Source organism: Anolis sagrei, chromosome 1, assembly GCF_037176765.1.
Source record: "Anolis sagrei isolate rAnoSag1 chromosome 1, rAnoSag1.mat, whole genome shotgun sequence".
In the NCBI taxonomy this organism is placed as follows: Eukaryota; Metazoa; Chordata; class Lepidosauria; order Squamata; family Dactyloidae; genus Anolis; species Anolis sagrei.
In genome coordinates, this window is record NC_090021.1 from 19,095,026 (window position 1) to 19,119,228 (window position 24,203).

At 38.7% G+C, this 24,203-nt stretch overlaps 1 protein-coding gene across 39 annotated transcripts in view; it reads left to right on the top strand.

Moving 5' to 3' along the window:
- Positions 1 to 24,203, top strand: part of NRXN1 (neurexin 1) — a 1,138,555-nt gene that overhangs the window by 379,477 nt on the left and 734,875 nt on the right. For all 39 annotated transcript variants that reach the window (XM_067462984.1, XM_067462983.1, XM_067462987.1 and 36 more), the window contains one exon: positions 20,389 to 20,690. In XM_067462984.1, coding sequence (XP_067319085.1) covers positions 20,389 to 20,690 — 302 coding nt within the window. The remainder of the gene's footprint in view (positions 1 to 20,388; positions 20,691 to 24,203) is intronic.

Consider the following 24,203-nt stretch of genomic DNA (forward strand, 5'->3'; position numbering starts at 1 on the left):
ATGTGAAATGTTTGGGAGCAAAGATGTTTTGGATTTGGAGGGGATTTTGGAAGACCCGTACTTCCATATATGATAATGAGATATCTTGGAGATGAGACCCCAGTCTAAACACGAAATAAATTTATGTTTTCATGTAAACCTTCCACACATAATATGACAGTAATTTAATATTATATTTTAATAATCTTGTGTGTGAAACAAAGTGTGTGTACAGTGAACCAGTAACAATCAAAGGTGTCATTATCTCAGCTGCTCATGCAGAAAATTTCAGGTTTTGGAATATTTCAGATTTTGGGATTCCAGATAAGTGGTGCTCAGGCTGTAGTAGATAAGAGGTGGACATGTCAGGCTTTTACTTAGGTATGATGCTTCCCCAGCTGATCTTGGGTAAATTACTGGCCCACAATCTCAACCACTTAATAAGTTTGCTGTATCTAAATAAAATACATGAGCAGAGATTTTGATGATCCTTGCTTGGCTCAAGTCTGATATGAACTGTGGAGATATGCAAATATTAACTTGAATATGAGATATATATTCAGAACAACACCATTGGAAACTATTTTGTGCTAGTTAAGATTTGAGAAGAATTCCCGGATGATCCTGAAAGGCTGATTTCAGAAGCTGGTGAAAAGGATCACTTGTTAAACATTTTGGCTTTTGGACTGTAGATTCTCAGGCTTTATTTTGTCTCCAAGACTATTTAATGTTTATATATAACAGGCAACCAAGATTTGGTGTCACCGATAATCAGTAGGGGCTGGTAGCTCCAATATTACGAGGCAGTGAATAGGCTCTTGATTTTAGTCTACTCCTATCCTCAAATAGATTCAGAACCTTATTTATTTATTTATTTATTTATTTATTTATTTCAAGCATTTATACCCTGTCCTTCTCAACCTCCAAGAAGGGACTCGGAAAGGCTTCCAAACAGGCAACAATTCAATGCCAAACATGATATAAAACACAGAATAAATACATCCATATACATTAAAATAGTTTAAAAATATACATCAGAACTAGTTCACCAGATTAAAATTGCCATATTAAAATCCAAAACAGTCCAAATACAGTCCAATATAATTGTCTTCCCAGTAAATCAACTATTCTGTGAACGCTTGATCCCATAACCAGGATTTAAGTTTCTTCCGGAAGGTCAGAAGGGAGCGGATAGATCTGACCTTATTAGGGAGGGAGTTCTACAGCTGGGGGGCCACCACAGAGAAGACTCTGTCTTTCGTCCCCACCAAACGTGACTGTGATGGTGGTGGGACCGAGAGCAGGGCCTCCCTGGATAATCTTAAGGTCCTAGATGGTTTGTAGATTGTGAATTTAAAGTTCAGACTAAACCTGTACTGTTCTCCAGGGATGCTGAAAATCTTCTGAACTGTTGCCTCAGAAGAAGGATATACTGGGTGCTATGACTGAAGATGTTTCTTCTCAAAGGAAACAACAAGAAATTTTAGCGATTTGAGACCACACCACTGAAGGCAGCTAACCACTATTCATACATTGTAGTCTCTCCTTCCTAAATGTCATGACAACGGTTCATGACAGTCAGTGGATTACATTCATCTGCTGTCAATGTATGCTCTCTTATTCTAGAAGAAGATAACTCAGGAACAGTAGCCATGACAGCTGGGGAATTTGGGACTTGTGGTCTCAAAAGGCAGCATTTCCAAATTCTGAATTTATCTTCTGGATTGCTTTTAACCCGTTCCTACCATTTCACATTGTTTATTTCATCAAGTAGTTTATTTTGTTTTGTTAAACAATACGATCTAAATATGCTAAGAATTTTCTTCAAGGGCAGGAAAAATTACATCCCAAACAGTGACCCTCTTCTTTCATTAATAATTATTTAGCACTTATTAATGTCAATGAATTATTAGCTGTGTTTCCTTGTACTTTTATGCACACACATTTTTGTTTTTTTTTCCATTCTTTGTACCAAATTAACAAATGACTGTAAAATACTAACATAAGTGATACAAATATAGCGTATCAACTTCAAATCACTGGATATTTCTCAACAAGAAGAACAGCAATGAAACTCAGCTGGTCCCAGAGGCTCTTAAGGAATAATAATGCATTCAAGCAGAGATATATTCAGAAAGTAATAAAAGAAAGTAGGCCATGTTTTAAAGTTTCATTTTGACAAATGTAACCCCTCTCTGAAACTTGCCATAACCATTAAGACACAGTTATAACACCTCTAGAAGATAGTGTAGTCTAAGCTTTGGGGAGAGGTAACAGATGTATGGAATCTGTCACATGTGTGCTCTATAAAGTGTGAGAACAGCCAAAATTTAGCTCATATTCCTTAAAAATATACAGATATGGCTGCTGTGAAGTAATTACTTCTGTATTTTCTAAGAGGCATTAAGGAGTTGCAATGGGCTTAGGGCTTACTGTACAACAATTTGTCTTCATCTTACTTGAATTGCACTTGGATTGTCTCTTTTCATTGACAGGAGAACTCAGCAATGTGGCTGTTTTTCCACCACTCGTCTTTGTGCAATAATGTCTTCGTACTGCACTCCCAATATTTCAAAGTGAAGGAAGGTCTTATGATGATACCAAAACTGTGTTTGCTCAGTTCAGACAAATTTGGAGGGGGGGGGGGGGGTAGGGAAAATCATACTGTGCATGCACTGGACAGGACAAAGTTGGCTGGGAAGTGAGGATGCGCAGAATAATTATTGTAGAAATTTTCAGCAACAAAGTGCTGGCATTATGCAATTGCAGTGGATGTTAAAGTGATCGTTCCAAAGAGGGTATGTTTCTCTTTTTAAGCAATACAATTGTGATGACACAACAGGCTGGTGTGATAAAGTCGTTTGGATATTCTTGGAAAGAAGGAAATCTGGACCTCGTTGTCCAGCCTATGACCAAGTTTCCTAAGGGATGATGAGTCAGGCAGCACCTCATTTACCTCACCATGAGTCCTTAAGTCTCTCAAGTATCTCTCTTGTGTCATATGTCATATTTTAAAGCCTTTCATTTTAGAAACATCTTAATACGTCCATTCTTCTTCCAGACTGGTCATCTTCACTGGGCAATTGTCTCTTATGATTTATGTGGCACTCATGTGGTACTCACCCCCAATAAATACAATCTAACTTATCCTATCATGAACCCTTTGTTCACCTGGAGGAGAGACTATACATCTCGGCTGTGATAGGGAGAGCCATCATACCAGGTGATCATAAAGAATCTGGAAAAGGCCATTTTCCTAATAAAACAAAGCTATTACATATATATGTATGATAATGTCTTTGTGCAGAGAGTAATCTGGTTTAAACCAGAGTTGGTGTTCATGATCTTGAGAGGATGGAAGCGGTCCTCAGTACTGAGGGACACTGTATTCCATGCTTTCTGTGAATGAAATGCCCTCAGTCATATCAAAAGATATAGTTTTGCTTCACACACTTCCCACTGGTCTCAGTAGGACTTTTGCTCAAACCCAAATCTACAGGTGACATAGATATGTTGATGATACAGCATTTGTAAACCATTGTACAATTATTGGGTTTGGACTCTGCTAATTTCTGATGATACCCATTGTCTCTGCTTCATTCCAGTACAGTGATCAGCAACTTTCTAATTACTCATCCTCTTTACTAATTGGATCCCTGAGATTAAACACTCTGATCCTTTCCTTGCTTCTTTCACTGTGAAAGGGCATGGCAGTCTCAGTTTGATTATATGCCTGATTTCTTTAATTGCTGCACAGGTTCCAATAAAACCTGAGCGTACCCTAGAAATTGAGAAGTAAATAAACAGTCAGGGAAAATTTGGATATATAACAACATATAAAAGTGGGTCACAATCTCTTTCTTGAACTATGCTGATGAAGCATAATTTGACCATCTATAATAAAGATACTTTAAAAACACATGGTTGAACTCTCCAAAATGGATTGGACCAAGATGAACTGGGCCCATTTCCTATGCAGTATGATTGACCAGTTACAATGTAAGGCAGAAATAGCATCAGGAGATAAACTGAGGGCCAAGAGACTTATGCTAGACCTTGGAGGGATTACCCATCTAAAAATGGGAAGGGAACAAAACTGTTTTGCATGAAATTGAGAAATTTGGAGCACGTTTTCCTTTCTGTAAGATAAATATATCCCATTTATTATTATTTTGATAGAAGTCATAGCAAACTCACCATATAGATGATGATGGTGGTTGCATGTAGTTGCTTTGGCCATATCCAAATGAATTGGGCCAGTTGGACTGAACTTGAATCTAAATGGGATAAATAATGAATCTGTACCTCAATCCCAGTCTTGTTGAAGCACATGGCATTCCTTTCCTTCCAATGCAAAAACACTTCTTTAATATGCCTTTGGACTTTGAGACTATTTTAAATAACTTCCAGTTTACTTTGCTGTTTGTAGGAAGAAGGAGATTTTAAAATGTGTGTGTGGTTTGATCCCTGGCTTTGGATCAAGGTGGTATTTGGCATTTATAGTCACACATTTGCAGATCATCACTTCACCTCCCTTTCTCTACTGGCTTCATTTTATAGAAGAGCAAGTGAGCAATAAGAACAAAAAGAAAACAAAGGCTATATAAGCATAGGTTGTCCTGCATAATGTGACCAGACATTAACCAAGATGGTGAACATTGTTCACACATTATTGTTGTTTTGTTGTTGTTATTTGATACAAAACAAGATTAGTTCACATAATAATAATAATAATAATAATAATAATAATAATACCACCCAACTTTATCTCTCCACACAGGGCTCAAAGCAGCTTGACATAAAAGCATTAGGAAACAATTTCAAATACAATACAAACACCCACTTCCACTAATTTCACTATAAAGTGGAGAGGGGATACAGCCCTCATGTAAATTAAACCTGAGAAGTATCTGGTGTGCATTCAATCTGGATCCAGTCCAGAGTGATTTAAATCCGTATGGAAATTTGAACTTTCAACCACATTTTAACCAGATGGCATGAGTTTCGGAATAACATAAAATGCTGTTGAGGAAGAAACAGGAGGTAGAGAGTAACATTTTGTTCATTGACAGTCTTTCCTTCCACATTCAAGGCAATAATCTTGCCACCATTTTTAATCATGGAGATGGTAGGTCAGCAAAGTCCCTTTTCTGTCAAGCTCTTCCCCTTGTGTACTGCTGTTAGATCTGTCTCATAACACAATATTTCAAAGAAATTCTCTTGCAGTTAGTTTTATTAGTTTCGCTTCCTATATCTTCACCTCTGCTTCTTTTTCCTCTTTATTTATCCCAGTAATATTCAGCTTCAAATTCTTATTTTCTAATAATTCCTGAATCCATCTGTATTATTCCTTAACTTTGTTTGAGTGGGTCTGTGTTTATTTCAACAGGAGTACTTTATTTCTGTCACATTCTTTTTACCCATATCTTTAACTCAAATTCATTCTTTTTTTAAAGGTAGGCAATAGTTTTGTGCCCAATGTTTTGAATGTAATTTCAACTTACCTTTTTAACAGAATCCATTCTCACAGAGCTAAAATTGTTGTATCTTTACTGTGCTTTCTTTGTTTTTTCCCCCTGCATTGACTGTGTGTAGTATTGAATTCATTTAGAGCAGCCAGGTATTATTTATTTATTTATTTATTTATTGTGTCAGTATCAACCAGACAATTGTATTACATTTTAAACAAAATTTTAACAAACAGACAAAAAAGAGTTTGCAAGCTTGGTAGTTGATTAAATGTTCTTTGACCAGTATCTGGCCACTTGGAGTTCCTCTGGTGTTGCTGCAAGAAGGTCCTCCATTGTGCATGTAGCAGGGCTCAGGTTGCATTGCAGTAGGTGGTCTGTGGTTTGCTCCTCTCCACGCTCGCATGTCGTGGATTCCACTTTGTAGCACAATTTCTTAAGGTTGGCTCTGCATCTCGTGGTGCCAGAGCGCAGTCTGTTCAGCTCCTTCCAAGTCGCCCAGTTTTCTGTGTGCCCAGGGGGGAGTCTCTCATTTGGTACCAGCCATTGATTGAGGTTCTGGGTTTGAGCCTGCCACTTTTAGACTCTTGCTTGCTGGGGTGTTCCAGGGAGTGTCTCTGTAAATCTTAGAAAACTATTTCTTGATTTAAGTCATTGACGTGCTGGCTGATTCCCAAACAAGAGATGAGCTGGAGATGTCTCTGGTCCTTTCACTATTGGCTGCTACTTCCCGGCGGATGTCAGGTGGTGCAATACTGGCTAAACAGTGTAATTTCTCCAGTGGTGTAGGGCGCAGGCACCCCGTGATAATGCGGCATGTCTCATTAAGAGCCACATCCACTGTTTTAGCGTGGTGAGATGTGTTCCACACTGGGCATGCATACTCAGCAGCAGAGTAGCATAGCGCAAGGGCAGATGTCTTCGGTGAAGTGAAACTAGGTATTGCCATTCTACAACTTTACCTATTCAGTCCTGCATTTTCCTTGCTTCATCATCTGTTCCATCTATTCCATTACTCCCAGGTTTTTGTTTTTCTTTGGGGGGGGGGGACTAGAGTGAATAATGCGCTGAATAGTTGTGCTTCTTCCCTATCCCCGTTAGCATTACTATTTCCTTGTTCTTCCTTTTGCTATGGACATAACCAACAAAACCTTTTGATTGTTTTTAACCTCTCTAGCAGGCTGGAGCTCATTTTGCACTTTAGCCTTCCTAACTTTCTCCCTATACATTCCTCTTTGGTGACTTCCCACTTTTTCCGTTTCTTATACACGTCTCTTTTAAATCTTTGTTCAGCCGAAGATTCTTTGGTCATTCATCCTAATTTCTTTAGACACCTCTCATTTTTCCTCCTTATTGGAAATGTTTGGAGTTGTGCCTCCAATATCTCACTTTTAAGGAACTCTCATCCATCATGAACTCCCTTCTCTTTTAGCAATCCTGGACACTGAATCTCACCTAGTAGTTTCCTAAGTTTACAGATATCAGCTTTCTTAAAGTTTTGAACTAGGGTTGCCAGAGCAAAACTTAGAGAGGGATCCTATATTGGGTTGCTGTAGGTTTTTCGGGCTATATGACCATGTTCTAGAAGCATTCTCTCCTGATGTTTCGCCTGCATGTATGGCAAGCATCTTCAGAGGTTGTGAGGACCTCACAACCTCTGAGGATGCTTGCCATAGATGCAGGCAAAACGTCAGGAGAAAATGCTTCTAGAACATGGCCATCTAGCCCAAAAAACCTACAACAACTCAGTGATTCCAGCCATGAAAGCCTTTAATGGATCCTATATTGTTCATGCTTTTATAGAAGAAGGCATTTTTGCAAGTGTTGCTTATTATGTATTGTCAAAGGCTTTAATGCCTGGAATGACTGGGTTGTTGTGAGTTTTCTGGGCTGTATGGCCATATTCCAAAAGCATTCTCTCCTGACGTTTTACCTGCATCTATGGCGAGCCTCCTCAGAAGTTGTGAGGTCTGTTGTAAACTAAGAAAATTGGGTTTATATATCCATGGAAAGTCCAGAGTGGGAGAAAGAACTTTTGTCTGTTGGAGCTAGGTGTGAATGTTTGAACTGGCCATCTCGATTAGCATTTAATAGCTTAGCAGTTTCAAGGTCTGGCTTCTTACTGCCTGGGGGAATCCTTTGTTGGATGGTGATTAGCTAGCCCTGATTTTTTCTTGTCTGTAATGCCCCTGTTTTTGTGTGTTCTTATTTATTTCTGGTTATGATTTATAGAGTTTTTGTTAATACTGGTTGGGAGATTTTGTTCATTTTCATGGTTTCTTGCTTTCTGTTGAAATTGTCCACATGCTTGGGGATTTCGGTGGTTTCTCTGTGTAGTCTGACATGGCAGATGTTAGAGTAGTTCAGCATTTTTGTATTATCAAATAATATGCTGTGTCCAGGTTGGTTCATCGAGTGTTCTGCTATGGCTGACTGTTGCTAGTTATGTTGACACTCCTCCTTCTAAGTAATTGTTAAAAAAGAAAAGGAGCCTTCTCCCGTTTTTATACTGGCAACCCTATTTGTTTGAAATCATTTCTATCTGTATGTCAATGGGATAAACAAACTTTAGTCAGCCAGATTGCATTGCTTAATACCGCATTAAGGTCATCTGTGTTAAAAAATATTTTGGTGACAGAAGGAGAGCATGAAGGGAAACAGTCTAACCTCCCTTGGAAAGTAATTCCACAGGCAGAGAGCAGCTGCCAGGAAGTAAATTGTGTCCTTATTAGTTAATTTTGTTTAGTCTTTGTATTACATAATCCTTAAAGAAACAAAAGAAAGCAAATGCGGAAGGAATCCTAAGCAGTATTACTGCATTTTATTATAGTAGATGTGCCATGCATCATGTTGTATTTTGTGTCTGGTACACTGAAGGGATAAGTAGACAGCAAGGAATCCATAAGAGTCAGGCAGGAGTGAATCTAGGTAATAGCTAGGATTATCACATGAATTTTTTACCTATGCAATTTGTGTCTCTTGGCTTCTTGTAGTCAACCCAATGGGAAAACAACAGCTTTCGAATAACATGACACTTCCATAGCCATAGCCATAGGACATCATCCTGTTGCTCCATAGGTGTGGTGAGACTGTGAGGGGCCTTTAAATGTGCCAGGTGGAAGGATGAACTGTGCTGGGAGAAGCAAAGTCCTTCTTGATCACTAGAGAGACTTTAGTGCTTTGAGCATTCATTAGAGCTGAGGAAGGCCAAGCACTGGCAGGACATTTGCCTGTATATCATTACTAAGCAAAAATATAATTATTCACAGATGCCATCCGCAGATGCTTCAGTTTTCCAGTGCCAAGCCCTGCAGTTCTCCACAAATAGAACCTGCAGAAACAACCAGACAGGCTCAGAGACCTAATAAAATATTCCTTCCAGAAGATGTCAAGTCAAGCACAGTGACCTTGCTGGTTACAAACCTTTTGGCATAATCTAATGGAGATAAAACTTTTCTCCAGTAAAACTGCAAATATTATTTAGCTCCTTATGAAATACAGGTTTGAAATCCTCAGGCTGGGCAGACAACCAAGTGGGAAGCATCTACACCAGTGGTTCTCAACCTAGGGTCCCCAGATGTTTTTGACCTTCATCTCTCAGAAATCCTAACAGCTGGTAAACTGTCTGGTATTTCTGGGAGTTGTAGGCCAAAACACCTGGGGACCCACAGGTTGAGAACCACTGATCTACACTGTATAGTGAATGCAGTTTGACACCACTATAACTGTCATGGTTCAATGCTATGGAATCATGGGAGATGTACAAAGTCTTTATAATTTTATGTGACTTGTTTTATACCTTTTTACTGTTTAACCTTTTGTATGTTATTAGTGCACTATGGAGTGCTTTGTAAGCTGCCACAAGTCCCTTCAGGGAGATGGTGGCGGAATACAAATTATTATTATTAATATTAATAATAATAATTATTATTATTATTATTATTATTATTATTATTATTATTAAGCCTTCTCTGCCAAAGCTTACTGGTGCCTCACCAATCTATGAATCCTATAATTCCATAACATTGAGCCATGGCAGTTAAAGTGGTGTCAAAGTTCATCTATTCTACTAAGTAATATGTCTTCTGGTCACTCTTAGGACAGGAAGCCTAGACTAGGGCACTATTTTGCATAGGTCATGGGTTGCATGTGATTCCAAACCCCCGCCTTTCTAGCTCTGTAGCCCTTTGCTATCCAAAAGCTTCCAATCTCCCCCAATTGTTGTGGCATGATTTCAGTGTGAAAATTTTGTAAATTTTATATCTTGTGGTTGTGGATTTTTAACTGTCTTTTTAAGTGCTGTAAGCTGCTTTGAATCCCAGTGATGTTAAATTTCATGATGGTTCGTAACAGGAGATAAGTTCAGACAGGTAGTCTGGACCAGAACCAGGGTTTTAAAGGTTAAAACCAGCACTTTGAATTGTGCTTGGAAGCTGATCGGCAGCCAGTGGAGCTGGCATAGCGGAGGAGTAGTGTGCTCCCTGTACGCCGCTTCGGTGGGCAACCTGGCTGCCGACCGTTGGGCTAGTTGAAGCTTCTGGACAGTCTTCAAAGGCAGCCCCATGTGTTGCAGTAGTTGTAACAAGAGCGTGGACCATCATGGCCAAGTCAGACTTCCCAAGATATGGGCACAGCTGACGCACACGTTTTAATTGTGCAAAAGCTCTCCCGGCCACCACCGAGACCTGGGGTTCCAGGCTCAGGGATAAATTCAGGATTACTCCCAAGCTGAAAACCGGCATCTTCAGAGTGAGAGTAACCCTGTTCAACACAGGCTGTAACCCTATGCCCTGTTCGGCCTTTCAACTGACCAGGAGTACCTCTGTCTTGTCTAGTGAAACATCTGGCAATCCCCAGGGCAACGCTCTTGCAGATGGCCAATTTTCTCACACCAGAAGTGATTTGCACTTTCTCAAGTCACTCCTGACATGAAAAAAAAAATCTGGGAAATGCTAGAGGGTATGCAATGACGGTGCTGCCTTTTCAAAGGAAGGAACATCTAGGTGAAGGCTTCTCTTTCGTGCCTCTGATAGTATTTGCAGATATGCAGCAAGTATACTTTCATTTAGACTTTTTTAAAAATCTCTTCTTCTGCTCTCTTTCCAAATCACATTTTTAAAAGATTCATCTTTTACCAGCTGCTTTAAAAAGAAAAGAAAACCCATTTATTCTGATCATCTGGAGAGAGGAAACAAGGCAGGCCTTTAATGATACTTGAACAGATGTGGAATTCTATTATCCTTTGTTATATGCTGACGGAGGAATAAAACTGGCATAAAAGAGAGAAGAGTGAATCACCAAAAACAATAAATTTTGAGTATACCATAATGTAACCTGTTTTTTCTCCAGAAGCTGAGTATTTCATCAACAGGAACCGTGAACAGAGATTTATATTTATCTATAATCTATTTAGCTTGCTATTTATCATCTACCTATCTCTCTTATCTATTCATTCATCCATCTATAATCCTCTCAGAAATTTTATAAAAAATGTGTTTTGTTAGTTCTTAATATGTCCCAAAAATCTAATTCAATTGCATGTATATTTGAAAGGGATAAACTTGACTATTACATTTATGTTGGGCTGACATTTAGGTCTTAGTTAAATGCCTGTGCTAAAAAGCCTAATCAGAATTTTATTGCAAAATGTCATCCATTATTTCACTTCCTCGGCTGCCAATCCCTGAAAACAGCTGCATGAATTTTTGAAAAACTAATTTCTTATGTGCCTTACCAGTGATCCTTCTCTTGATATTCCTTCACCCATCCCTTATAATATCATTCCTTACCTCCCCCTCTGTTTAGATTACTATATAGATTCCATTCACATTACTAAGGTTAAGAGATTTAAAATGCTTGAAGAACTTGAAAATAGAGTAGCATACGAGGACCTAGATATTTTTTGAGAGATGATTCTGAGAAATCAAAAGTTATACATGAGCATGAGTACATGAGAATCACTTGGACGAGCTATTCTGTCCAACTCGATTTATTTATCTATCATGCCAGAAGTGAATTGAGAATACAGTGTGTGTGTGTGTGTATACACATACATACATACATACACACAAAGTTTGATTTTTTTTTTGTCGTGTCAGGAGTGACTTGAGTAACTGCAAGTTGCTTCTGGTGTGAGAGAATTGGCCGTCTGCAAGGACGTTGCCCAGGGGATGCCCGGATGATTTAATGATTTGATGTTTTTATCATTCTTGTGGGAGGCTTCTCTCATGTCTCTCATGTCCGCCCCCCTCCCCCCCCCCAAGGGTTGATAGAGGGAGCTCATCCGCCTCTTCCCGGATTCAAATCTGCAACCTATCGGTCTTCAGTCCTGCCGGCACAGGGGTTTAACCCACTGCGCCACCGGGGGCTCCACACACAAAGTTAAACACTTGGCATTATACTAAATTTCCTTTGACCAGAAATTGGCCACTTGGAGTGCTTCTAGCATCGCTGTAAGAAGCATGGCAGGGCTCAGACTGCACTATAGTAGGTGGTCTGTGGTTTGGTCTTGTCCACACTCGCATGTCATGGATTCCACTTTGTAGCCCCATTTCTTAAGATTGGCTCTGCACCACATGGTGCCAGAGTGCAGTCTGTTCAATGTCTTCAAAGTTAAGGAGTCTTCTGTATGCCCAGGAAAAGTTCCTCATATGGTATCAGCCACTGATGGAGGTTCTGGGTTTTAGCCTGCCACTTTTGGACTCTCACTTGCTGAGTTGTTCCTGTAAGTATCTCTGTAGATCTAAGGCATTGGCTTGCTGGCCAATATCCGAACAGAGAATTGGCAGGAGAATTCAATGTCTTGGTCCTTTCATTACAGGCTGCTACTCCATTGTCATCTAATGACAGGCCAATTGTTCAAATTATTCAGTGTACTTACTTACTTAGGTGATCCCTCATTGTCCGAGTAGGATTGTCTTCCAAGATCAGTGTACTGGCGGTGGGTCCATAGGTGACTGTGGAACCCTACTCTTGATCTACATGTTCTCCTGCAGTGCGGGCATTGGTTTCCAGGTGGAAGGCGGTCCTGGTCAGGGTTGGCTTCATGTGCCTTCCTCTTGGCATGTTTCTCTCTTTTGCCCTTCATTTGTGCCTCTTCAAATTCTACAGCACTGCTGGTCACAGCTGACCTCCAACAGGAGCACTCAAGGGCCAGGGCTTTCCAGTTATCAGTGTCTATGCCAGAGTTTTTAAGGTTGGCTTTGAGCCCATCTTTAAATCTCTTTTCCTGCCCACCAACATTTTGTTTACCGTTCTGGAGTTTGGAGTAGAGCAACTGCTTTGGGAGATGGTGGTCGGGCATCCGGACAACATGGACAGTCCAGTGGAGTTGATGGCGGAGGGCCATTGCTTAAATGCTGGTGGTCTTTGCTTCTTCCAGCATGCTGACATTTGTCCACTTGTCTTCCCAAGAGATTTGCAGGATTTTTTTGGAGACAACGCTGATGGAATTGTTCTAGGAGTTGCATGTGACATCTGTAGATAGTCCACATCTCACAAGGGTATTGCAGAGTTGGGAGGACAATAGATTTATAAACAAGCACCTTGGCATCCCTACGGATGTCCCGGTCCTCAAACACTTTGTGCTTCATTGGGAAAAATGCTGCACTTACAGAGCTCAGGCGGTGTTTTTTCAGTGTCAATGTTGACTTTTGTGGAGAGGTGGCTGCCAAGGTAACGGAAATGGTCAACATTTTCTAATGTTACACCATTAAGCTGTATTTTTGGCATTGGAGAGGGATTGGCTGATGACTGCTGGAAGAGCACTTTGGTTTTCTCACTTTGCTATTCAGTGTATACCCTTCAGATGCCACCTCAGAAGTTTCTGCACCTGAAGGAAGAAGAGATTTTGTCATGGGGAAGGGTGGCTAAAGGTTTAGTGGAGCTCATTGAAAAGAAAAGGATTTGTTTTGCTTGGTGATTGAAGTTTATGTTAAAATAGTAGACATAATGCAATTTGCCAGCTGTCCCACAACTGCTCATTTAACAACTGCTCTGATTCAAGCTCTGACTTGAAATGGCTGGGTTAAATATATAGCTGAAAATTATCAGTGGGTGTGCTGCTGGTTTTAAACCAACAGACTTGTCTTTTTCTGGCTGGTACCAGATCCCATCTGATGTTGGAAGCTAAGTGGCATCAGGCCATTTGATTAGTACTTGGATGGGAGACAGCCAAGGAATACCAGGCTATATTTCAGAGGAAGGAAATGGCAAATCACCTCTGGGTATTCGTTGCCTAAGAAAATCCAATCACAGCACCATAAATCTACATGTGGCAATTTAAAGACACATATATACATATACACATGCCCTCTGGTTAATAACAAACATCTCTCTCTGATTGACTGAAGATAAACAAATGGAAGGGGATGATTACAAACATTGACATCAATAATATATGAATTATTTCCTCAACTGATTCTTCTACTCATGACTGGTCAACAAACCAGACATCTTTATGATCTCTAGCCAGATTCAAATGCAGTGCAGATGTCCAAAACTCCAGCCTAGTTCTGAAAGTTAGTTATGCCTAGAAAAATATACAGGATTAACTTTACATTTCTTTAATATCCAAAATCAGACAAGCCTGCTTATTAATGATTCAGAGGGACCTATCACCCCAACAGTTTAATTTTCTCATTTTGTTGTTGTTGTTCATTCGTTCAGTTGCTTTCGACTCTTCGTGACCTCCTGGACCAGCCCACGCCTGAGCTCCCTGTCAGCCATTACCACCCCCAGCTCCTTCAAGGTCAAGCAAGTCACTTCAAGGATGCCATCCATCCATCTTACCCTTGGTCAGCCCCTCTTCCTTTTTCCTTCCATTTTCCCTTGTATCATTGTCTTCTCTAACCTTTCCTATCTTCTCATTATGTGGCCAAAATACTTCATCTTGGCCTCTAATATCCTTTCCTCCAGTGATGCAGTCTGCATCTGCAGTAATCTTTGCACCTAGAAATATGAAGTCTGTCACTGCCTCCACGTTTTCTCCCTCTATTTGCCAGTTATCAGTCGGCTTGGTTGCCATAATCTAGGTTTTTTGTTTAACTGCAGCCCAGCTTTTGCACTTTCTTCCTTCACCTTGATTAGAAGGCTCCTCAGTTCCTCCTCACTTTCAGCCATCAAAGTGGTATCATCTGCATATCTAAAGTTGTTAATGTTTCTTCCAGGAATTTTTACCACAGCCTTGCATTCATCAAGCCCCACACATCATATGATGTGTTCTGCATATTAGTTGAATAGGTTGGGTGAGAGGATACAACCCTGCCATACGCCTTTCCCAATCTTGAACCAGTCTGTTGTTCCATGGTCAGTTCTTACTGTTGCTACTTGGTCCTTATAGAGATTCCTCAGGAGAGAGATAAGGTGATTTGGTATGCCCATACCACCTAGAACTTGTCACAATTTGTTATGATCCACACAGTCAAAGGCTTTAGAATAGTCAATAGAACAGAAATAGATGTGTTTCTGAAACTCCCTGCCTCTCTCCATTATCCAGCGGATATTGGCAATTTGGTCTCTCGTTCCTCTGCCTTTTCTAAACCCAGCTTGTACATCTGGCAACTCTCGCTCCATGTATTGCTAGAGTCTTCCTTGCAGGATCTTGAACATTACCTTACTGGCATGAGAAATAAGAGTCACTGTACGAAAGTTTGAGCAGTCTTTAGCATTTCCCTTTTTTGGTATGGGGATATAAGTTGATTTTTTCCAGTCTGGTGGCCATTCTTGTGTTTTCCATATTTGTTGGCATATAGCATGCATCACCTTGACAGCATCATCTTCCAAGATTTTAAACAGTTCAGCTGGGATCCCGTCGTCTCCTGCTGCTAGCAATGTTTCTTAAGGCCCATTCAACCTCACTCCTCAGGATGTCTGGTTCAAATTCATTCTAAGTTTCTCATTACCTGGGGGAAAACAGGAGAAATAAAACGACTGTTACATAGTCCATCAACCATCTGGTGATGAATGGGTAATAGCAGTTCATAAAATTTGTAGACAGTGTGTATTGTGGAATCTCAAAACATTATTTCAGGATCTCAAAGGTGCATAAATGTATTAGGAATCACCAAATAAAGGTTTTGCTGAATGCATAATCTATTTTAATATTGATCAAATACAGGAAAATATGGCAAAATAATTAGTATTTAGAGCCTCTCTGTGATTTAGTGATAGACCTGTGTCAAGATCCGTATTGAATAGCAATTTGACAGTATGGGCAACACCGGTTTTTATCTTTCCAAGGACAATACCAGCTGGAATTTTTCCCTCAATAATGAATTGCTGACTGGTCTTCTTGGGCCCCTCCTGAAGGAAAAATGCCAAGGAGTCAAAAATACTTCACCTTGTTTCTTTACAGAAAGGCCTGTCAGGGGGCACATAACCCTTCTTGATAGCTTTCCAGGATCCCCATGACTCAGTATTTGTTTACAACAGTTATATTCCTCCAAATTGTCCTTCAAATAATTACCACTGCAACATACTGCATAATGAAACTTTAAACTCTGGAAGTGGGAACATTTTTGCACAGTCTCTTTGTTGCAGCTGTATTCCGTAGTGTGAAAATGGTACTAGGTAAACTGAGCAAAATCGGGTCCACACTGAAATTTATAGTGATTGTTATACAGACGTGAGAGCCAATGAATTGTACTGGTTTAAATGTTAGACTATAACTCTGGAGACCACCTGATATCTTCACCTTAGAATTTTCATAAGTTGAAGGCACACAAGAACAAGTATTTCTTTATTTAGAGCATTTGTATGCCGCCCTTTTCAATCCCCAAAGAGGGACTCAGGACAGCTTACAACTGGCAGTCATTAGATGTCGACAAAGAAACAGTTACAGCACAACAATTAACATAAACAGGTCAATAGCAATAAAAATACATTAAAATATTGGTCCTGAAATATGAACACAACCAAGTCTGAATCCACAAATCCAAATCATAGTCCAGAGTTCCAATCCAAGGTCTCTTAATTGACAATTCTCATGAGCCATTACAGTTGTAGCTCAGCCAGCGGCCCGAATGCTTGGTCCCAGAGCCAAGATGCTAGTTTCTTCTTGAAGGAGAGGAGAGAAGGAGTCACCCTGATTTCACAGGGAAATGCATTCCACAGATGGGGGCCACCACTGAGAAGGCCCTGTCCCCGCCAATCGTGCCTGTGAGGGTGGCGGGATTGAGAGCAGCCCCCCCCAACAAATATACAGAATATAAGTAGAGCTCAGTTAATGAAGTCTTTGTTTCTCTAATATTTAATTACTTAACCCTAACAAGAATAAGGAAAACTTATTCTACAAAAAAAGAAGAGAGAAGTTCAATGTTTGTATGAAAAAGGTGCAGTAGAAGACATATGTAATCTTTGTGGAGATTATTCTTTCCACGTGAAAATAGTGTCACAAAAGAAGCCTCCCCATGTGGGCCAGATGCTATTTTCCATCTTCTCTGTGCCTTTTCAGTATCAAACAATATACCACAAGTCCACTCGGTGCTTAATTCTGCAGTCAGGCTGGTGCCCAGCTCATCACATGTTGGTCATTTCAACATGTTTGCTTTGGCTCACCTTATGTTTTTCTTTTTTGCTGATATCTTCCCCTTCCTTTCATTTCCTGTACATTTCGCTCTCAGTAAAGTCAAACTAGATGTTGCTATTGTTGCTTCAGTAACTTCAAGTTATTTCTCACTCAGTGTGATCCTAAGGCAAACCAATCACAGGATTTACTAGGCTAAGGCTAGATCTACACTGCCATATAATCCATATTATCTAATCAGATAATCCACATGATCTCCTTTGAAATGGATGATATGATTCTACACTGCCATTTAATCCAGCTCAGAGCCAATAATCTGGTTTTTAATTGGCAGTGTAGGTGGGGCCTAAGAGTGTATGACATGACCAAAGTCACCCAATGAGTTCACATGGCACAGCAAGATCCAAACTCTGTTCTCTAGAGTCATCATCCAACACTCAAATTACTATACTATACTGGCTCTCTCAATCTCAATAATACATGGTAATCCACAAATTGTCCTTCCACCATTCTATCAAATTTATAGTATCTATTTCCAAACAGAGGAGAATAAAATATAAGATAACAATAGCATAGAGAAAGCAACCATGGCATGTATGCCCATTGTTCTTCCCTAGAGAAAATCCTTTCCCAATTAGAATTAGCACAAGAAAAATGCTGGTGAGTGTATGAGTGTCCCCTCATTAAGAGAGAGATATTCAATTTTGGTTGCCGTAAGCACTGTGGAGAAACATTAAGATCCAATTTTACCTTTTGCAACTTCCTCCTCTTCTGCTGTTCTCTCTTAAAAGAGACCTAAAGCAATTTTTGGTCAAGATACTTTCATGATCCATATTTTGTTATCATGTCTGGTTATTGGTTACACATTATATTGCAAAATCATTAGTGATAGAATATGTCTTTTTACTCAAGTTACTCTAGGCACTGAATCAATACTGCAGAAGTTTTGAGACTACAAATTGTCATTTAAAATGTATCTCCATTATAGAAATCCTGCTCTTGAATGACTATGCATCATCACATCTGTTCCAATCCTCCAGACCATTTGACTTTGGTTTGAGGACCCATTAATCTGTTGCAGATGTCAACTGAGTTTCATATGAATGTTACTTTCTATAGCTATACTAATCCTTGAACAGATGGTAGACCTTTGTACTGCCAAGAAAGGATGAGGCAGGGGAGATCGGAAAATACTGGGGATCAGTGATAAGTCCAATTTACACTGAAAAAGGGAGATTCTGCATCACTAAATGACAGTCAGATGTTTGCCTGGCAGTGGTTCACATACTCTGTGATGGTGTCCATGCAATTTTAAAACTAGTGGGTGATAGATGCACATTGACATTCAGAGGTAGTAGTATTTGGCTACATTTGACAGCTACATTTCGTATATCACAGATGCAAGTGTGTGAAACTGGACAATTAAATCCAGCTGAAATAATAATATAAAACATGTCTATATTATTTGTATCCTGATATAAAATATCACACCTTAAATTTGAATTTCAAATGCAAGCTTTTGTATTAAAATTTGAAAAATGAAAATTCAGTTTATTAAAGCTGTAGAAGCCATGATGACAAAACTGATGCTGCCGTGTTTTGGTTATATCATGAGAAGACAGGATTCACTACATAGGACTATAATTCTTGGTAAAATAAAATACTATAGGAAAAGAGGAAGGCCACATGCCAGATAGATAGACTCAATCAAGGAAGCCATGTCCCTGACTCTGCAAGAACTGAGCAGGGCTGTTGAGGTTTTAGGGTGACTTGGAGGTCTCCCATTCATGGGGTTGCAAGAAGTCAAAGTTGACTTGGGTAGTTAACAACAACAACAATGTGTTTTAGTTAGAAAAAGAAAAAAAAATGGAAGTTTGCTCAATGTGGACAGTGTTCTACCATACAGATTTAAAACAACTCACAGTCAAACATTGGGGTGTAACACCCCATGTAAAATTGACATATCATAGCTTTATTGTGTGTACTCAGATCCAATGTATATGAACACATACCCTTTTTAACAGTATATGTGCTGCATTAGTACATCTAAAATATAATTTTATATTATAATCACACATTTTTAAAGAAATTATGAACTAAATTTTGTCTAGAGGTACAGTATGAATGATTCAGAATCAATCTTTCTAATACTATGTTCATTGTAATTTGGTTCTGTAATTGAGTATTAATTTGATTTTAAGTCAACATTTACAATTCATATTAATTTCCATGCCTATTTTTCAAAATGTACATGTTTTGTGCATGTTTTTTTAGTTGCATTCATTTCTATATATGATTTTTTTTCCAAACATACACCTTTTAGCAAGTGATTTTTTTCATTGAGTAAAGGATGCTTGTGTACATTTTTATAGAAATGATTTTTTGTTGTGTGTGCAACTTTAAATCTACAGATTTTTGTATACAGATATATATGCACACACATGTTTTTCTGGATGAACTCTTTCACAAACTCGAGAAAAGCACATATCTCTGTGTATTCCATTTCAGATTTTGGTTAATTCAAATGGAAACACAAACAAAACAAAAAAGTTTTGTTGATGTTTCATCACACCTTATTTCCCAAAAAGGAATTTCTGTTGATAAACTTGAAGCTAGGGGGGGAAATTGGTAATTTCTAGAAAGATAGATCTATTTATTGATTAGTCCACTGATCATATCAAAAATAAAACAAAAAACAAAGATACAGAGACAAATAAATATTAATCACTATCCCAAACCTCCTGTAATAGTTAACTAAAATTAAAACACAATAAAACTTGGTTAAACAACAAGTTTTGTCAAATTGGATTCAATTACAACATAAAAGCAGGGTGGATAGAGTGATAAGTGTAAAAGAATTGATTGGAGAATTCAGATGAGTTCATCACCATGACGAGGGAGCCTATTTTGTGAGATAAAGAGATCTCTCAGGTGGGCGACTTTTATAATGACTTTGGCTATGCAGTGGACTAAGTGTAGATTCTCCCCAGAAAGAAAATAAGACAGTTTGGCAATTGGATTTCAGTTGGTTGTTCTCAGCAAAAATTGTTGTAAATATTGGGATCTCACTTTGGCATACATATTTATATACAACCATCAAACAAAATATGTATAATTTCTTCTCTGGTTGGAGCACCACAGATGCATGTTCTTTTGTGAAAAAGTATTATTTTGAAATTGTCCTGTCTTCATCATAGAATTAAGTTGCCCAAAACTAGTTTTGGTAAAAGCTATTGTCTGTCCCTGTGTGAGGGTCATCCAAAGGTACCTTTCTGTGCCAAATGTTTTGTTTTTGGCTAACCAGTTTTGAGATTTGAAGCCTGCCAGCAAAACAATGGAAACTTATAAATAGTTTGCTTTAGAGCAACTGATTCAAAAACTTCCTTTCTCTCTCTCTCTCTTTCTTGATTTCTTTAGGAAAAGAAGAATACATCGCAACATTTAAGGGATCAGAGTATTTCTGCTATGACTTGTCCCAAAATCCTATCCAGAGCAGCAGCGATGAAATAACTCTGTCCTTTAAAACTCTTCAGAGGAACGGACTCATGCTTCACACCGGGAAATCAGCGGATTATGTCAACCTCGCCCTGAAAAACGGAGCTGTCTCCTTGGTTATTAATTTGGGCTCAGGGGCCTTTGAAGCACTGGTGGAACCTGTGAATGGGAAATTTAATGACAATGCCTGGCATGATGTGAAAGTAACCAGGAATCTGCGTCAGGTAACAGTACAATGGATACAGCAATAACTGACTTTGCTTCTGCCCCAGCTAAGTGTTTGGTGATCTTGCAGTTAGAAAAAGTTGCCATTGAGTGTTTAGCAGGCCTCTGCAATGTAGTATAGATGTAGCCAAGAGATGGGACATTTCTTTCACACATGAGCAGAGGCACACCTAGAAAGTTGTTGAGGGCCATGGTTGCTTGGATCTACTATTAGATCTCTGAGGGATGTTAAGAGGGAAGTGATAACTGTTGTCTTGGAGATGTAAGCACACAGACCACCTGTCCTGTCTTAGGGGGATTGTCTTATGCATGTAGATGTCCAGAGAGGTTTTTTTTGTCTTACTGAAGCAAAGCTTGTGTCTAATTTATGCTTAGAAACCCTATATTGAGCCATTCAGCTAATAAATAGGATGGTTGCCATAGATGCAGGCGAAACGTCAGGAGAAAATGTCTCTAGAACATGGCCATATAGCCCAAAAAAACCTACAGCAATCCAGTGATTCCGGCCATGAAAGCCTTCGACAATAAATAAATAAATAAATAAACAAACAAACAAACAAATAAATAAAAGAAAGAGCTTTTAAGGTCCAAGAATATAAATATTAAAAATGTATCATCTCAAAGGCACATACATGTATGTAGGATCCTAACTAACTCATTCTGACTAATGTTCCCTTTGACACATTTATTGTAGCATCCCAAGCCATAAGATTCCAGGGTGATGTAAAAAAAAAAGTGTGAATAAAACCTTTGCATGCAAATTTACAGACATAGTGTAAAAAAGCCAAAGGTTCACAACAGAAAGAATGTAACTTAATGGAGAAACAGAATTTCTTTCCTTAAAAAAAGAAAAGAAAAGAAATAGGCCAATAACGCAATTCTATGTATATTATTTATTCACAGACAAGTCCCACTGTGCTCAACCAAGCAAACTCCCAGCTGGGAACCCATAGAATGGAAGCCTAAGGGGCCACTTTTCTGCTTTGGGGACTTTCCGATGGATGAAACTATGGCCAAAAATGCCAGCTTAAAATTCAGTAATTGGTTCAAACTCCAGTTCTGTTCTTTTTAAAATATTATACCATGCAGAGGGGCTCTGCAATATATTAAAAGGGTGAATATCCGTTTCCTCGGCTGGCAATTCACCTATTCCCATCTTTTGTGTCTAGTATTTATGGAGGAGTCAAGAGCTGGAAGAACAGCCTTGTGAGTTGAATGTAGTCCCATGAATAAACAATCCTTACTCCTGAAATAAAAGTCATTTTAGATGTCCTCTTTTTACTATGTATTCATACAATGTTCCTAATGATCATGGGCATAGGAGGCTGTAAGCGTAACTGAATTTCTCATGAATTTCTCAATAGTAGATTTCCACTCATTTCACTCTTAGAGCTCAATTTTAGACAGCCAAAGGAATGCCTCACAGAGGTATGGTAATTCCATGGAAGTGTGGAAAAGGATGTCAAGCTGATAGATTTACACTCAATTCTCTTTATATTCCAGATGCATAGAACAACCAGCTAGACTCAGCATTTAAGATTCATAGCAACACCTTTGAACATAAGTTATTGATCCCTCTGAAATCAATGGATGCTGCCTATATATAAGTGATGGCAGAACTGTGCTCCAGATAGTTTATTCTAAAAGAAACTGAAAACTTATTAACAGTTCCAGCTTGATTTGCAAGTAGAATAAGCTTTGTGACCTCTTGATTATTTTATTGACTTTCAGGGCAAATTTGCTACTCCCTTTGCTGCAAATTTTTCCAGTTTTCTAAAAACTGTAGCCTTCCGTATAATGATTTAATGTTTTCTAGTCTAAAGTAAATTCTAAATACTACAAAATTTTGATTATTGATTAGGTTGGCACTAAGGTACAGTAACAATTGCCTTTGGATTAATCAGGTACTATCTTTATTTTGTGATTTGCCCTTAGACAAATACTAACAACAGAAGCAGCCACAATCACAATAACAACAACCACAATCAGAATAGTAACAGTCTTTATTTATGCCCTGCCTTTTGCACCCAACTGGGATTAAAGGTAGATTGCAAAGTAGGACAAGTGCCATATAATTACAGCATACAAAAAAGCAACAAAAATAAATTAACTTAGTAGTAAAATTAAGAAGTTTTTAAATAATAATATTTTAAAATATTTTTAAAATAATAATATTTTAAAACAATACAATTAAAATAGGTATAGATCCTTTAAAAAAAATCTTCAGTATTCCAAAATCTGTTGGAATAGAAAAGTCTTTGCATGACAACAAACAGGGCAAGGAGGAGAGGGTGATCCTAGTCTCCCTAGAAATGGATATCCAGATCCCAAGGGTAGCCACATAAAAGGTCATGCCACATAGCTCATATTACAGAAAGATTCATAAAAATGCTGATTCTTAGCCTTAGGCCGCTTTTTACATGTTCCTCACACTGTGACAATCACCTCAATTTCTGCGCTCCGCCCTCCCATACTTTGAATATGTGAATATTCATGTAGATATTCATAGAACCAACCTAACACGAAGAAAATGTAAGCAAAAATATTTCTACTTGGATAGTGCTCATTCGGTCAATAATATTCTTCTGAACATTGAGCTAGGAGCAGGGGATGGGCTTCATATGGGCCTCTAGATTGTTTTACAGATCCTTCAACTCTCCCAACTCCCTGGACTGCCTTCCAGAAATGGAAATTCACTCCTTAAATAGACTGCATGACCCCTGGCTCTATTTCAAATAAAAATACATGTTTATTTTTCAAACTTTTGCCCACATCTTTGCTAGAGGAAGCAATGGACCAGATGCTTTTATACCTCTTATCACCAAAGTGGAAGCTGCTATGGAGAAAGCAACAACAGTCCCAAGACATTCAGGTGCTTTCTTTTTTAACCACATGATGAAGCACCGAAGCAAGAAGTGGAAGGAGCTGTAATCTATTTTTTCCTTTTACTAATCCATGGATGTTATAAAATAAGCTTCCTCTTCAAGACCTAACATTGGATCCATGCAAAATCCCTCACAGCCATTATATACCTGGTTTCATTTAAATATATTATTATTATTATTATTATTATTATTATTATTATTGTTGTTATCTTTTGTACCCCACTAGTATCTCCCGAAGGACTCGATGCAGCTTACAAAGGCCAAGGCCTCAAACACAACATAATAATACACAACCTAAAGCAGTAAAAAAAATTAAAACAGTTAAAGCAAAATTGAACAATGAGCAATAAACAATACACCAAGTCACAATAAAACTGGGCCGGGCCAGAGTAATGGGTACAGGATTAAAAGTGCTGATGTATATACAGAACTGCGCCTTCTTCTCAGAGTTCATGTGAGGATAAGAACTATTAAGTCATTCACTGAGGTGTTTGCATCGAATAGATAAACAAAGGATATGATAAAGCAATAATGGAAACTGCCATTAATAATACATGTCCCAAACAAGTTATTTTGCACAATTACACTTGAAAGGCACATATTACTACACATTTCAATAGTAAAGGA